At 41.6% G+C, this 13,128-nt stretch overlaps 1 protein-coding gene across 2 annotated transcripts; it reads right to left on the bottom strand.

Annotated features, from left to right (window-relative positions):
* Positions 1-229: 229 nt before the first annotated feature.
* On the bottom strand, positions 230-12,255 carry cgas (cyclic GMP-AMP synthase). 2 transcript variants are annotated; one of them, XM_004077225.4, is made up of 5 exons: positions 11,500-12,231; positions 5,882-6,095; positions 4,404-4,661; positions 4,214-4,313; positions 230-717 (listed from the first exon to the last, which is right to left on the bottom strand). In XM_004077225.4, exons 1-5 carry the CDS (start codon positions 12,127-12,129, stop codon positions 378-380), a joined length of 1,542 nt encoding a protein of 513 aa, XP_004077273.1. In that variant the 5' UTR covers positions 12,130-12,231; the 3' UTR covers positions 230-377. The 2 variants fall into 2 exon arrangements, with proteins under 2 accessions (XP_004077273.1, XP_020565002.1); XM_020709343.2 differs by having other exon boundaries at positions 503-717; positions 4,233-4,313; positions 11,500-12,255.
* Between the last annotated feature and the right edge of the window lie 873 nt (positions 12,256-13,128).

Here is a 13,128-nt window from a genome sequence, read left to right as displayed (position 1 = left end):
CTTTTAGAACAACCCCAGCTTTTTAACAAGTATTTTAATTACAGAATAACTGCACATTATCCCAAAACTGTCCAAAAACTAGATTTTAAGTAGAAAAGTTTGTCATTTTTAAAATCACAAATATTGAAATCAAACTGTTAAAGATCAAAGTGTTCTAGAGAATGAGACAGGTTTGTTGATTTTGGCTAAAAAATATCATAATTAAATGACCACTGGGAACAAAACATGATCAGAGTGGGACTTTGAATTTTAATGTACAGCAATGAAAAGCTTTTACACAAAAGTTTTATTTCATTTTATCCTTTTACATGTTTAAATGTTTACATGAACTTTGAACACTAAATGTAGTGCTGAAAACAAAACTTGATTGACTTCATTTAAAGCCCTGCGGCAAAAATTGGAAACCCGTTCAATAGTTGCTCCTCTATCTGCTTGGCAAGGTCATTTAAAGTTTTCTTTGTTATGCCGGAAAGCAGGTTTTGGCCGGGAACAAAGAAGTTCTGGAGCTTCCCAGCTTCCAGGTGGCCTTGAAAGTCCAGCAGGAGTTGCTTAAAGCAGCCAAGGAGCTCTGAGGCTTTCCAGTCGTCGTCTTTGTTGCGGGCGCAGCAGGCGTGCAGTAGCGTTGTCTTGGCGTGATAGGAACAGACATCCTTCAGGGAAGGGTCGTGCTCTTTCAGGAGATGCAAAAGATGTTTCAGGAGCTTCAGACAGTCTTTCCTGAGTGAACACATGACGAAAGAAGCTTTCAGTGAGGACTGTCAGAGTATTGTGAGCACAGGGATTTGATTTCTTAGGAGTAGTTGGCATTTTGTGATTCCTATTGACATTTCATAACCACCAAATAAATATTGTAAAATACATGAAAATACAAAAATTTTACATGTAAAATGCATCTAGACATGTTTGAATGTTTAGCTTTGAAAAGAACTTTATGGTTCTATTTTTGTTTTATCATCTTGGAAGAGCCTCCATCTAATCCTCTCTGTGTCGTCATTCAAACCAAGCCTCCTCATATCCTCTCCTATATCCATGATCTTCTCCTTTGTCCTTCCTATAGACCTGTTTCCTGCTATCTCCAACCTCAGCATGCAACCCCAACATCATCACTGTTCCTCCTCCCAATGTCACCAAACCAGAGATCAACTGATGTCCCCCTAGTACAGACCATCACAATCTGCTTCCCTGCATCTGTATCCAAAACATCTACCATAATCTCTTTCTCTGATGGATTAATTCCTGATCCTATCCAACCATGCCACTCAACATCTTAATCTCTGCTACTTCCAGCTCTGCCTCCTTTCTTTCCTCAAAGTCTCAAAACCAACAACATGATTGCTTTTACCACAGTCTTCTGCACATTTCTTTTGTGACAGGATAAATTGAGTTCACCTGCAGAGCAGGTGCTGCCAATATCCTGCGTGTTGATTGGTTGGTGCTGCATGGTACCTGGCCTACCGTGCCAAACTTCACCAGTAAGTTCTTCAGAATCAAAAAGTCACTCACAAACAAATTATTTTTACTCTGACTTCACTCTCAGCCACAGACCAGCTGAGAGTGATCGCCACATTTATTTAGACACACGATATCATCGTCCATCGTGAAGGCTGACTGGCATCTGGAGAGACACGTTTGTGATGCCACGCCCCCGCCACGCTGCGAGTCGACACCATAAGCCACGGGTACATGTGCAAAATATCTTGAACGGATCAATGGTCTGATTAGAATTCAACCATGAGCATGTGCCCAGAAAAATGTTTTCCGATTAGAACAAACGTTCACACGGTCGCTCGGGCCACCGGTCCACTTGACTAATCAAGTGCAGGAGTGGACTACTTCTTTTCTATTTTGTTTATTTTTTTTGTTAAAGTCACTTCCCTCAGTTTATACTTCACATTATTTCTTCCTCACGGATGAGTCATTAGTTAGGAAATAAAATAAAGTAAAATTATGAATAGTAATTATATAATAATGAAAAATTACTAATTAATTATTACTGCCAAATTAAGGGACATCGCCCAACCCTAGTTGAAAGTGTGCTGCTCTGATCTTCCGCCTATTCCCCACAGGGTTGTGTCGCACCCTGCCTTAATCCGCCCTGCCAGCGGTGCATTCTGCCTGCATTGTTCTGAATTTAGTCGTCTCCGCCTGCATTGAAGACTGCTGCTTCTCCCACCACCAGCCCTTGGAAATGCAGTCACCTTCCTTTGACCGGTTGCTTTACTGCAGTGAGTGGGTGTGGTTCAGCACTGTTGGGAGTTTCCACCAACTTGAAATTCCACGTTGAACTCCTCTGTCACATCTACAGCACATCTAACTACTACCGCTGTCAGCTTTCATGTCTTGCACAACTCCGACGTTGTTTTCTGTCACTCCAGACTTCCTCATTCAAAGCTCAGCTTCTCTCTGTTTCTGTCATAGACTTTCACTGGATCTACAAAGACACAATGCAGCTTTTTCTTACCTTTTCTGTTCTTCTCCAGCTTCATCCTCAAAGCAAATATTGCATCTGTGGTTCTCTCCTTGCCATGCAACGATAAGTCTGGCCTCAGTCTAGCTGCCACTACTCTTTCCTATAACTTCATTGGGATTCATCAGCTTTATTCCTCTGTATTTTTCACAGTTCTGCACTTCTCACTTCTTCAAAATTGGCAGCAGGATGCTTCTCCTTCTTTCCTCAGGCATCCTCTGATTCTCCAAAGTCTTGTTAAACAATCAGGTCAGAAACTCTACTGCCACCTCTCCCAAACTGTTTCCTCCATACCTCCACAGGTATTTTGTCAGACCCAACTGCCTTTCCAAAGATTTTCATCATCTGGATTGTTTTCCTCATGTCAGCCTTACTGATCTTTGCTACTTCTTGTTCCACAGTTTCCTGATTCATTTGTTCTTCGAAGTTATCCTTCCATCTTTCCATCTCACTTGTGGAACTGGTTAACACATTTCCATGCCTGTTTTTGATGACCTTTAACAGCTTTAAATCCTTCCATTTCTGTTTAACTGGCTAGACCAGTACAGAACCACATCTTCAAGTCCTCATCCACCCTTTGGTTAGTATTTGCCACCTCAACCTTGTGCTGCATTTCACTGTACTCCTAACTGTTGTCTTCTTGGTGTCACCCTTTTTGTTCGCAAACCTTTTTCTCTTAACACTCCCAAACGTCCTTGGTGTGTCATGTCCTTGGTGAATGAAAAAAGCTAAGTATTTTCTTCCCAGTCATCTGGGAGAACCTCCTGATCTCCTGAAGTTTGTTTCAGTTCCTCTCCAAAAATCCCTCAGCACTCTTGCTTTTTCCACTATCACCGCTTGGTCCTCTGCTCTGTCTTTGTCATCTTCCTCACTACAGGTCATCCTGACACCACAGTCTTATTACTATCAGCTACACTCTTCCAAACCACAACTTTTGCTGATCTCTTTCAGATTTCAACATCTGCACAAGCTACAATCAGTGTTTGAGCCTCTTCCTCCATTCTTAACAGGTGTTCCTCTCTTTTCAGTAAAAAAAAAAAAAGAGTTCACCATTGTCATTATTATTTGTTAAGCAATTCTTGCCAAACTCCCCATCAAAAGTACTGCATTTTTCCTTCCATCCACTCCACGATAAAATAGCCTGAACCTCTATGCATAATTTGTGCTCCTTCTTTATCTGGTCTCTTGAACACACAGAACATACACCGTTCATCTTTTATTCATGAGCTCCAGTTTTCTCTGTCGAAGTTCTTGCAGTCAAAGTTTCTATTGAGTCTGACATTCTTGTCTTTCGGTTTCTGTTTCTGCCTATAGACACGCCTTTCACATCTGCTTCTTCCACCAACAGGGATCCAGTTTCCACTAACACTCAGTGGCTCTTCAGCACCGGTGGAAGATGTAGTTAACTTGCACCACATCTGATCTGCTATGGATGTTCAGTTTGTAATTTCCATGATCAAGTTGACTTTGGTTTGACACACAAACCTCTGCATTTAGTTGGACTTGGGACCAGCAAAGAAAAATACTGGATTCCTCCCCTTTGTAGCTGCATTTATCCTCTGACATTCATAAGAGTTATGTATTGTCATGTTTGAGAATTTGTATTTTGAAAACCTTTGTTTTTAGAGCTTTACAAAGGACAGAAACAAACAGAAGTCTTTCCAGAATTTAGGAATTCTCCTGAACTGTGGGTTTTAAGACTTTTTGCAACAAGAGTTGTGAAGCTGATGTTTGCCAAATGCAGACCTGCAGCAGTTTTCTCCACCTCTTTCGCAGCATGTCTTCGCCGATCCGTGGTTCTTCAGGATCTCTTTTTCGATGTGTGAGAAGGAAATCCGCCAGGCGTCTGTGTGGCACAGAAGACAAGTCATGAGCAGATGCAGCTGCAGACAGATTTATGTTGATAGTGCATTTTACTGCTGGAGAATTCATTTACCTTTACTTGCAACCCCATTGTGTTCCACAGAACCCTTTCCTTCATATTTTGGGACAAGATAATAGGGTTTTCGTTTGTGTTCCTGTTTTGTTTTTGCCCCAAGCCACCCCTCTATCTTAAAGCCGTCAGTAGTGAAAGGCGGCCAGCTGGATTTGACCTGAAGGCAGAGGACCAAGTCAAGGGAAACTGGGATGGACCCAACTGTTTTGGTCAGGGTCACAGCAGGGCAGCCTGGTTTGGCTTGTACCATCTTCCATTCTGGAAAGAGAAACGGCTCATTTTTTACCAACAAAACATGTCCGCAAATCTGAATGCATAAGCTTTTGCATCACCATGGTGTTTCTGCATTCAAAACCTGCAATCGAGAATCCTAATATTAAAATGAACCAATGTTTAAACAAGAGTCTTCTTAAACTGATGAACACCTGATGGTTTCCTCATCTTAAAGCCTGAAGCCTCACATAGAGGAATTTTTAGATAAAACAGCTCAGACATGAGCATCAAACAGAGCAGTATTCCAGGCTTCAATGCAGGTTTTTTTATTGCCTATATTTAGAGTTTTCCAACAATAGATTGACTGTTCTGGATTGTTGAAAAATGTAGTTAAAGTCCCACTCAAATCATTTTGATCTATTGTAAAAGGGTTCCCACTGGTCTTTTAATTATGATTGTCATTTTTAACCATAATGAAATTAAAAAAATTGATGTTGCTTTCTAGTACATAGTTTCTGCAGAGCAGCAGGAGTTAGAAAATTGCCTCTGAGTTGTGGGCGGGACTGTTGATGTACAGGAACCCCAGTCTCCTCTTCCCTTTCCTGTTGCTGAGAGCTCTGTTTGTGTGGTGTCCTTGAATCTTCCAGACCCTTTTTTTTCTTTTTTTTTCTAAATATATCATTTCTTTTGGGGCAGGGATCTTGTGGCCTTCCCAGTATATTTTATACATCACATATATGCTCTTTTTCAAAAATCTTTCCTTTGTCTGCTCCTGATCTTCTAATTTAAATTGCTCAATCATTAGACAAATGCCACAACAACATGTTAAAAACACAGTTTTCATCAGTAGGTCTTTAAAAATGAATCCAGAAAGCTTTAGAAAATAAATGCAACTGATTTCCCAGTGTCAAGTACAGTGCATCACATAGTGGCAAACCAAGCTTTATATTCTTGCTGTTACAGACATTTCATTATTGACATATTTTCTTTTTTTTCTTTTCCTGTTGGTTATGGATTGTATTTCTTTGTTTTGATTATGTATTTATCAAATTTAGTTAATTTGAGGTCAAGTTCAACCTCAAAAACACTAAATAAGTCTGACCGTTTGTGGGGGGTTTTTCCATTTATTTTTAGCCCACAGTGTATTTGTGTTTTACACACAGAGCACTCTCCCCAAATGGTTTAATTCTTTGCTGTTTTTCCAGAAAGGTAATACATAATGTAAAAAATAATGCAAATTTGCAACATCTAAGATCTGAACTGACCTTCAACATTCTTCAGGAGTTTCTTCACCTCCTTCCTGAACTCGGCCAGTATTTGGCTTGCAGGTAGAAAGCCATCCTTCTGTAAGTCCTTCAGCGGGTTGTTTTCACGTTGTAGAGCCACTTTATAAAAGGCTCCATCCTCCTTAAACGGTTCAGGTTTGGCTCTTTCCACCAGCAGGGGCAGCATGACGTCGAACTCGTCAGGATTAGAAATCTGTGAAGTTGAAGTTGTTTTAGTAACGTTCTCAAGCAGGGGCCTCAAAGGTTTTCAGAGTAGGAGGCTACCACCCCACCCCAACCCCTGGAAAATTTTGAAAATTAAGGCCCTTTTTATGCATCTTCCAGGTATTATTTCAGCTGATTCGAAAGCAGTAGAGGAGGGGAATTTAGTACTCTAAACTTCTACTGTATCACTGCTGACATATATGATTTCCCCCAACGGGTTTTCCTGTGACTGCCTATCTAATACACTGCCTCCAATACGTTTGAGGGGGAGCCCCTGAGGGACCTTTGTTTGTAAAGTGAACTTACTTGTAAAATTTATTATTGACTTGAGTATTTATAATATTGAGTTGTAAACTTTCCAAATTGGGAAACCTCTTTCCAAGTTTGCCAAGTTGTTTTCATTTTGGACCAAACGTCTTCCTTCCACCGCACTATACACACTTATGTAATTAAGATTCTTTACTAAAATAAAGCATCTTGCTTAAGCAACAATCCTGCTTTTTGATGTGTTAGAAGAGATTAAAGAGGAAGAATGGCAACAGTTCAAGAGTGCAGTGGTTGGAAGTGCAGAGGAAGTGTGTGGTGTGAGACATGTTTGGGGTGGTGTAAGAAAGGGAAGTGAATGGTGGTGCGAGGATGTAAGGTTGGCTGTAGCTGAGAAGAGATGTGCGTACGAAGTATGGCTGCAGAGAAAGGACAGGGAGTCATAGGAGTGTTATAAGGAGAAGAAAAGGGATGCTAAGAGAGCTGTGCGTGAAGCAAGAGTGGCTGCGGACGAAAGGTGGGGCAGACAGTTGACGGACAATTTTCGAGAGAACAAGAAAATGTTTTGGAAGGAGGTGAAAAGGGTGCGAAAGGGAGTGTCGGGGAGGAAGGAGAAAGTAAAAACAGAGGATGGAAGGATGTTGAATGAGAGAAATGCAGTAAGAAAAAGGTGGGCGGAGTATTTTGAGAGGCTGTTGAATGTGGAGGAAGATCGGGATGCTGTGCTTGGGATGGATGGAAGGGAAAGTAGACTGAATGTATTAGGAGAGTTGCATGAAGTGTTGATTACGGGAGAGGAAGTTGAGCAAACTGTGGGAAAGTTGAAAGTAGGAAAGGCTGCAGGTGTGGATGGGTGTGCTGTGGAATGCCTGAAGTGTGGTGGAGCGATCGTGATCGAGTGGTTAGTGAGATTGTTGAATGTGTGTTTTGTAAGTGGGCAGGTGCCGCTTGATTTGGATGAGTGCGTGTGTGGTTCCCCTGTACAAGGGGAAGGGAGAAAAAATTGTGTGAAAAAATTTTTTGGCTAAGGGTAGGGAGGTGTTTTGGGCATTCATGGATTTAGAGAAGGCATATGATAGGATTGATAGAGAGGCGTTGTGGGTTATGTTGAGTATGTATGGTATTGATGGTAGATTGTTGGAAGGCGTGAAGAGTTTTTATAGAAACAATAGAGCATGTGAGAGTGGGAAATAGCATGAGTGAGTGGTTTCCTGTGAGGGTTGGTCTCCGTCAGGGATGCGTGATGTCTCTGTGGTTGTTTAACGTGTATATGGATGGTGTGGTAAAAGAGGTGAATGAAAGGGTGTCGGGTACGGGTGTGAGCATGATAAATACTGACGGCAGCGAATGGAGTGTGAATCAGTTGCTGTTTGCAGATGATACTGCACTAGTGGCTGACTCAGAAGAGAGCTTGGCATGTCTGGTTGAGGAGTTTGGAAGGGTGTGCGACAGAAGGAAGTTGAGAGTGAATGTGGAAAAGAGTAAGGTGATGAGGTGTACGAGGTTAAAGGGTGAACGTAGATTGAATGTGGCATTAAATGGGGAGTTGTTGGAAGAGGTAGAGTGTTTTCAGTATTTGGGGTCGTGTGTCTGTGTGGATGGTGGAATGGGGGAGAGGTAAAGTTTAGAATGAATGAAGTACGAAAGATATGGGGGGGAATGAAGAGAGTATTTGAATGTAGGTCACTGGGAAAGGATGCGAAAAGGAGATTGTATGATGGTGTGGTGGTGCCTGCAGCGTTATAAGGGGCTGAAACGTGGAGTCTGAAAGTGGAAGGAGAACGTTTGGTGTGGTGTATGGATCGTGTGAGAAATGAAGTAATCCGAGAGAGAACTGGTGTGATGCGAGAGTTGGCTTATAGAGCAGAGCAAAAGGCACTGGGATGGTTTGGACATGTTGAAAGAATGGAAAGGGAGCGTTTGGTGAAAAAGGTATACGAATCTGATGTGAGTGGAGTGACAATGAGAGGAAGACCGCGAATGGGATGGACAGAGGGTGTAAAAAGAGCGTTAAATGCAAGAGGGATGACTGTGGTGCAGGGGAGAGAGGCTGCCAAGGACAGGGATGGGTGGAGAGAGTTTGTGTATGAATGAATGGAGGGGTGTGGTAAAGGTCTGGGGCCTCATTTATAAAACTTTGCGTAGGATTTGCGTCAGAAGTGGCGTACGGATGAAACATAGGACGTGCGTATGCACAGAAATATTCAGATTTATAAAACCGTGCGCACGCACATCCTACGCATCTTTCCCTTTAATGAATCACAATCAATTCTAAATGCAGCGCAGCTTTTGCGGCTTCATGACACGCCCATAGTTGCCCATAAATAGTCCGTGAAACGCCCACAAATGAATATTCATTGATTGCGAAACCATGGCGAACACCGAGAGGAAATCAAAAAAACGTAACTTCACTCAATGTGAAGTAGAAGTTATCGTTGGCGAGGTGGAAAAGAGGAGAATAATGTTGTTTGGAGGGCACAGTGTGGGCATTACTAATGCCAAAAAGCCACGTGAGCGGCAAACGGTGGCAGACTCCGTAATTGCTGTAGCCTCACAACCTCGGACCGTGGCCGAAATAAAAAAGAAATGGTCGAACATCAAAGTCGAGGCAAAAAAACGTCTGGCGCTGCATCGCCAGAGTGTGTCTGCCACGGGTGGGGGAAAGGGGGACACCGGAGCTGACCACTCTTGATGAGAGACTGGCGGCAATAATTGGGGAATCCCTTTTAAGTGGAGTGGTGACTGAGGCGCAGGGGGAACACCGACGCGCCAGATGCACCAGGTGACACCCCCCCAAAAGCTCCAACAGGACGGCTCGAGGAAGTCGGAACCAGCTCATAAGCCACTCGTCCTCGTTTGCCAGCACGTCTTCTTGCTGTCTAAAGATGCGTTCACTCCGAATTCTTCCATTTGCCACATCTTCTAAGATCAGCCATCGTGCGTCATTACGCATTGTGATGGAGCATTTTATTTCCATCCATTTAATTGCATCTGACAAGCTACAAATGTCGGTAATAATCAACGTGGAAATGGGAAATTGATCAGCGCAAATGTAATTTCTTGTTGCTTTCTGAATGGTTGAGACATACGCCATACATTGTTTTATCAAAAATAAAACAAACTAAAGGCATATGCATGAATACCATAATTCCGTAGCTTATGAAGAAATGTTTTACTATGAAAACAACTTTCCCCAGTGGACAATTAATGCATCTCTCTCTCTCTATCCATCTGTCTGTCTAATTGCACCTGCTCCGCCAGACGGACACATTGACGGGAATGTCAGTTTTGTACATTATTTCGTTCTGTTAAATATATTATTTATGAGGATGAATTGCACAACATGCCAATATTGCAGAACATATTTCACTTTTCTTTTTGCAAATATGTGTTCATTTGAATTTCATTGTAATTTTCGTTTGTTTTTTGTTTGTTTCACTGCTGATCGATCAAACGGGTGTTGGTGTAGCTGTTAATTGTAAGACTTGCTTTGTGAAGTCTTCATGTTATTTCTGAGAGGCAGGATTGTCATTTTCACTTTCACGTGTTTCTTCCATCTGCCGACGGCGTCGCCGTTTCTCATTTCACCCGTTTTTGTGCGTACGCCTGGGTCAGAGCTTGCGTGAAGGACCGCACATTTTCCCGTCAAGTTTGCTTTTTATAAATCTCAATTATTGCGTTGAGAGTGGCGTACGCCTTCTTTTGTGCGTACGCAACGTTTATAAATGAGGCCCCTGGTCTTGGGATGAAGCGGCAAGGGGAAACCAGCTTTGGCTGAGGCCCTGCTGTGGAGGTGCCCACACTGGGCTGTGCAGCTGACCCTGTGCAGTGTGGTGTGGCGTGGCTTAGAACCAGTCTCACACACGCACACATGCGCACACGCACAGTCACTGAAGGAGGAGGGTTTGGGGAAGAGAAGGAGGGAGTTAAAATTGAATGCCCTGTCTAGGCTACCCCACCTTGGTGGGACACAGCCTGGGTATATAGATAGATATAGATAGAAGATAAATAAATACACTATTTGACACAGAAAAACCTTGGGTGTTTTGTTTTATAAAATAATATTTGAAATTCAAACAGTGGAAGTCACAATAGATTTAAAACATCAAATAAAAATGACTATTTTCTATGTATTTTTTAAGTAACTACTACTTAAATTTCTATTCAGTCTTTGTACTCTTCTTTTGCCATTTTCACACCAGCAATGAAATGTTTTATGTTCTATCACAAAAGTTTCTGTGTTCTTTTTTCAGCAGCAGAACACTGCTGGAAAAAGGCCCCTGTAGTCCCCCATGAGGAGAGCTGTCAGTCACCTGTTGTCTAAACCAGCAGAACATAACCACATTTAAAAAAAAATCTAGTTGCATAAAAGTAACTTTTAGTGTCATCTTTTCCTAATTCTGTCACTAGGAGATTAATTTTTAAATGAAATCACATGTTTTGGATTCTTGCCAGTATGTCACTGGCTGTACACATGCAGCACTCTCACACAGGGGTGGAAGGGGCGTTCAGCACAACACCAGCTCTGAAATGTGTATTTATTGTTTAATTTATGTTGCTTTTATCCACCACGTCTTAAAAGCCCGGTCGGAGAAAATCTTGTCTGACATTGACGCGGTCTGTGCATCTCCAGTTCATTAGCATAGCATGAAGATCATAGTGTAGTCATTGTCTAACGACACCTGCGTCTCCAAATCAACACTTTTGTTAAGTTATCTGGTTTCTACTGTAAGTCCAGGAGCTTTATTCTCTAATTCTTACTGCATTCTGCTAAGAATCGCCGCTTGTTCCTGCTGTTTCATCAGCCACACGCTGCACAAGCATAAATTACCATAAGCTCGCCACATGGCTGTGCTCTCTGTGTTCCTCGCATGCGGGCAGTAGAGGAGCATTAAAAGCAATTCACCAAAAGGAGCGGAATATTTCTCAAAGTGAACATGAATGAATTCACTATTACATCACACACGGATTATTTTCTGTGAGGTTCTAGATTGAATTTGTGTTGGTCATCATAAAGTAGGCCGCGACTGCTTCACTCATAGGCGATGAATTTTCTCCGGCTACTTTTAAGGCCCCTTCATGAGTCATCATGTGAGCTTACAGAATAAGTTCAGGTTAAGGTGACCTACCTTCAGGTTTTCATAGTAGCTCCCGGTATTCAGTGGTTCCTGAACTTCCTTAAACAGCTGGGTTTTCTCTTTTAAATGATTTGTTAGGTGCTTTTTTATGTCATTGATTTCTTTTGCCACGTTGGATCTCTCTTCCATTTTTATCTTCAGGATTTTCAGGGTTTCCTTGAGGATGACGTCGTCCTTCTTTTTTACGGTTTCCTTGAGGATGGAGTCTCCCTTCTTTTTTACGGTTTCCTCTCTGGGTCTTTCTGGGCTTTTGATCCTGTTGGGTTTCTTCATTTCCGGGCTCTTCTTTTTACCTTCAACAGAGTTATGGTCTTCCTGCTTAGGCTTTGCAGACTTTTTAGTGGTTTTAGTTGTGGCCTGACAGATTTGGACCGCGCTGCCTGCTGTAGGGTTTCCCGCTTCCTCTGCGACACAGTCTGCGTTTTTTGCCCTCATCTCCACACATGACTTCTCCTGCTGCTTTTCCTTTTGCTGATCCTGTTTGTTTGCTCTTCTTCTGGTTCCGTTGGTCTTCTCCGCTGCAGAACATCTTGGCTGAGGGGCCTGCTTCTGCCTAGTCTTCGTCTCAGGTTCTGAAGAGTCTGGACTGTTGGTCTTACACGGTCTTCCTCTAACACTCATGATGAATTGAACTAAATAAGCGCGGTCAAATGTCTTTTGACTCACATTTCCCTTTCCCCTCCCCTTTTTTTATGTTTTTTAATTAGAGCAGCAGCACCATCTTGTGGATGATTGTGTTGCAAAAGAAAACGAAATGAGGGAGTAAGAAATTTTATTTAAACTAAATTAAAACATTAATGAAAAGTATTCTTTTGTTCCCTTTAAATGTACATGTTAGTCCGTTAGTATGAAATAAGGTTGAATAGAAAGTCCCAGAGACAGATGACTACTGTGATTTATTGTTGAAGTTTCAGTAATGACAGATTTTTAAGTGATGGTTGACGTTCTCGTTTCTGATTTTTTTAATTTTCGGGTCCTGATGTAAAACGCAGCTTTACTTTTGTTCAGAGGAGAGTCTTGTTTTTGAACCAGCAAACAACACAGATACCGCACAACATAAACATGGACACCCTGCAAAAAATGTAAATGAGAATCAATGCTTTCGTTTTACAGACAGAGATGTTTTCACCCATTCAAACTAAACATAAACCATAGATTTAAAATATCTCTATTTTAAATAATTGGCCTTTTTAGTTGAGTCACATTCTGCATTTTTTTCTATTCTGGTTGCAGTTTTTTTTTTTTTTTAAACATGAAAAAAAAGTCTGTTTGCACCCTGATGTTGGGTTTAATTAGAAGATCCTACTTTTATTAAAAACACTGTTAAAAAAAATAAACTTCTTATCAATCTGTCTCATCTAAACAAATGAGGAAAACAAAACCCCAGATTTAACTAACTAAAATTATTTTTAAGAAAGATTTTGTTTCCTGTTGGTTGTTTTGGCTGTTAAAGAAACTCTACAGCCTGGATAACATTGCTCTTATAAAATCTACATGCTAAAATCTCTGAAACAAAGTGTGGAAAAGAGGAACGCGGCCTACGAGTGCTGAAAGTGATGGAAAAACGGCTTTTGCCCCGCCCTGAATTTGGCATGTTTGTTTGTGAAATGTTTTCAATCA

Source organism: Oryzias latipes, chromosome 15 (genome assembly GCF_002234675.1).
Source record: "Oryzias latipes chromosome 15, ASM223467v1".
NCBI lineage: Eukaryota > Metazoa > Chordata > Actinopteri > Beloniformes > Adrianichthyidae > Oryzias > Oryzias latipes.
The sequence above is the reverse complement of the archived record's forward strand: the minus strand, read 5'-3'. Positions and strand labels throughout refer to the sequence as shown.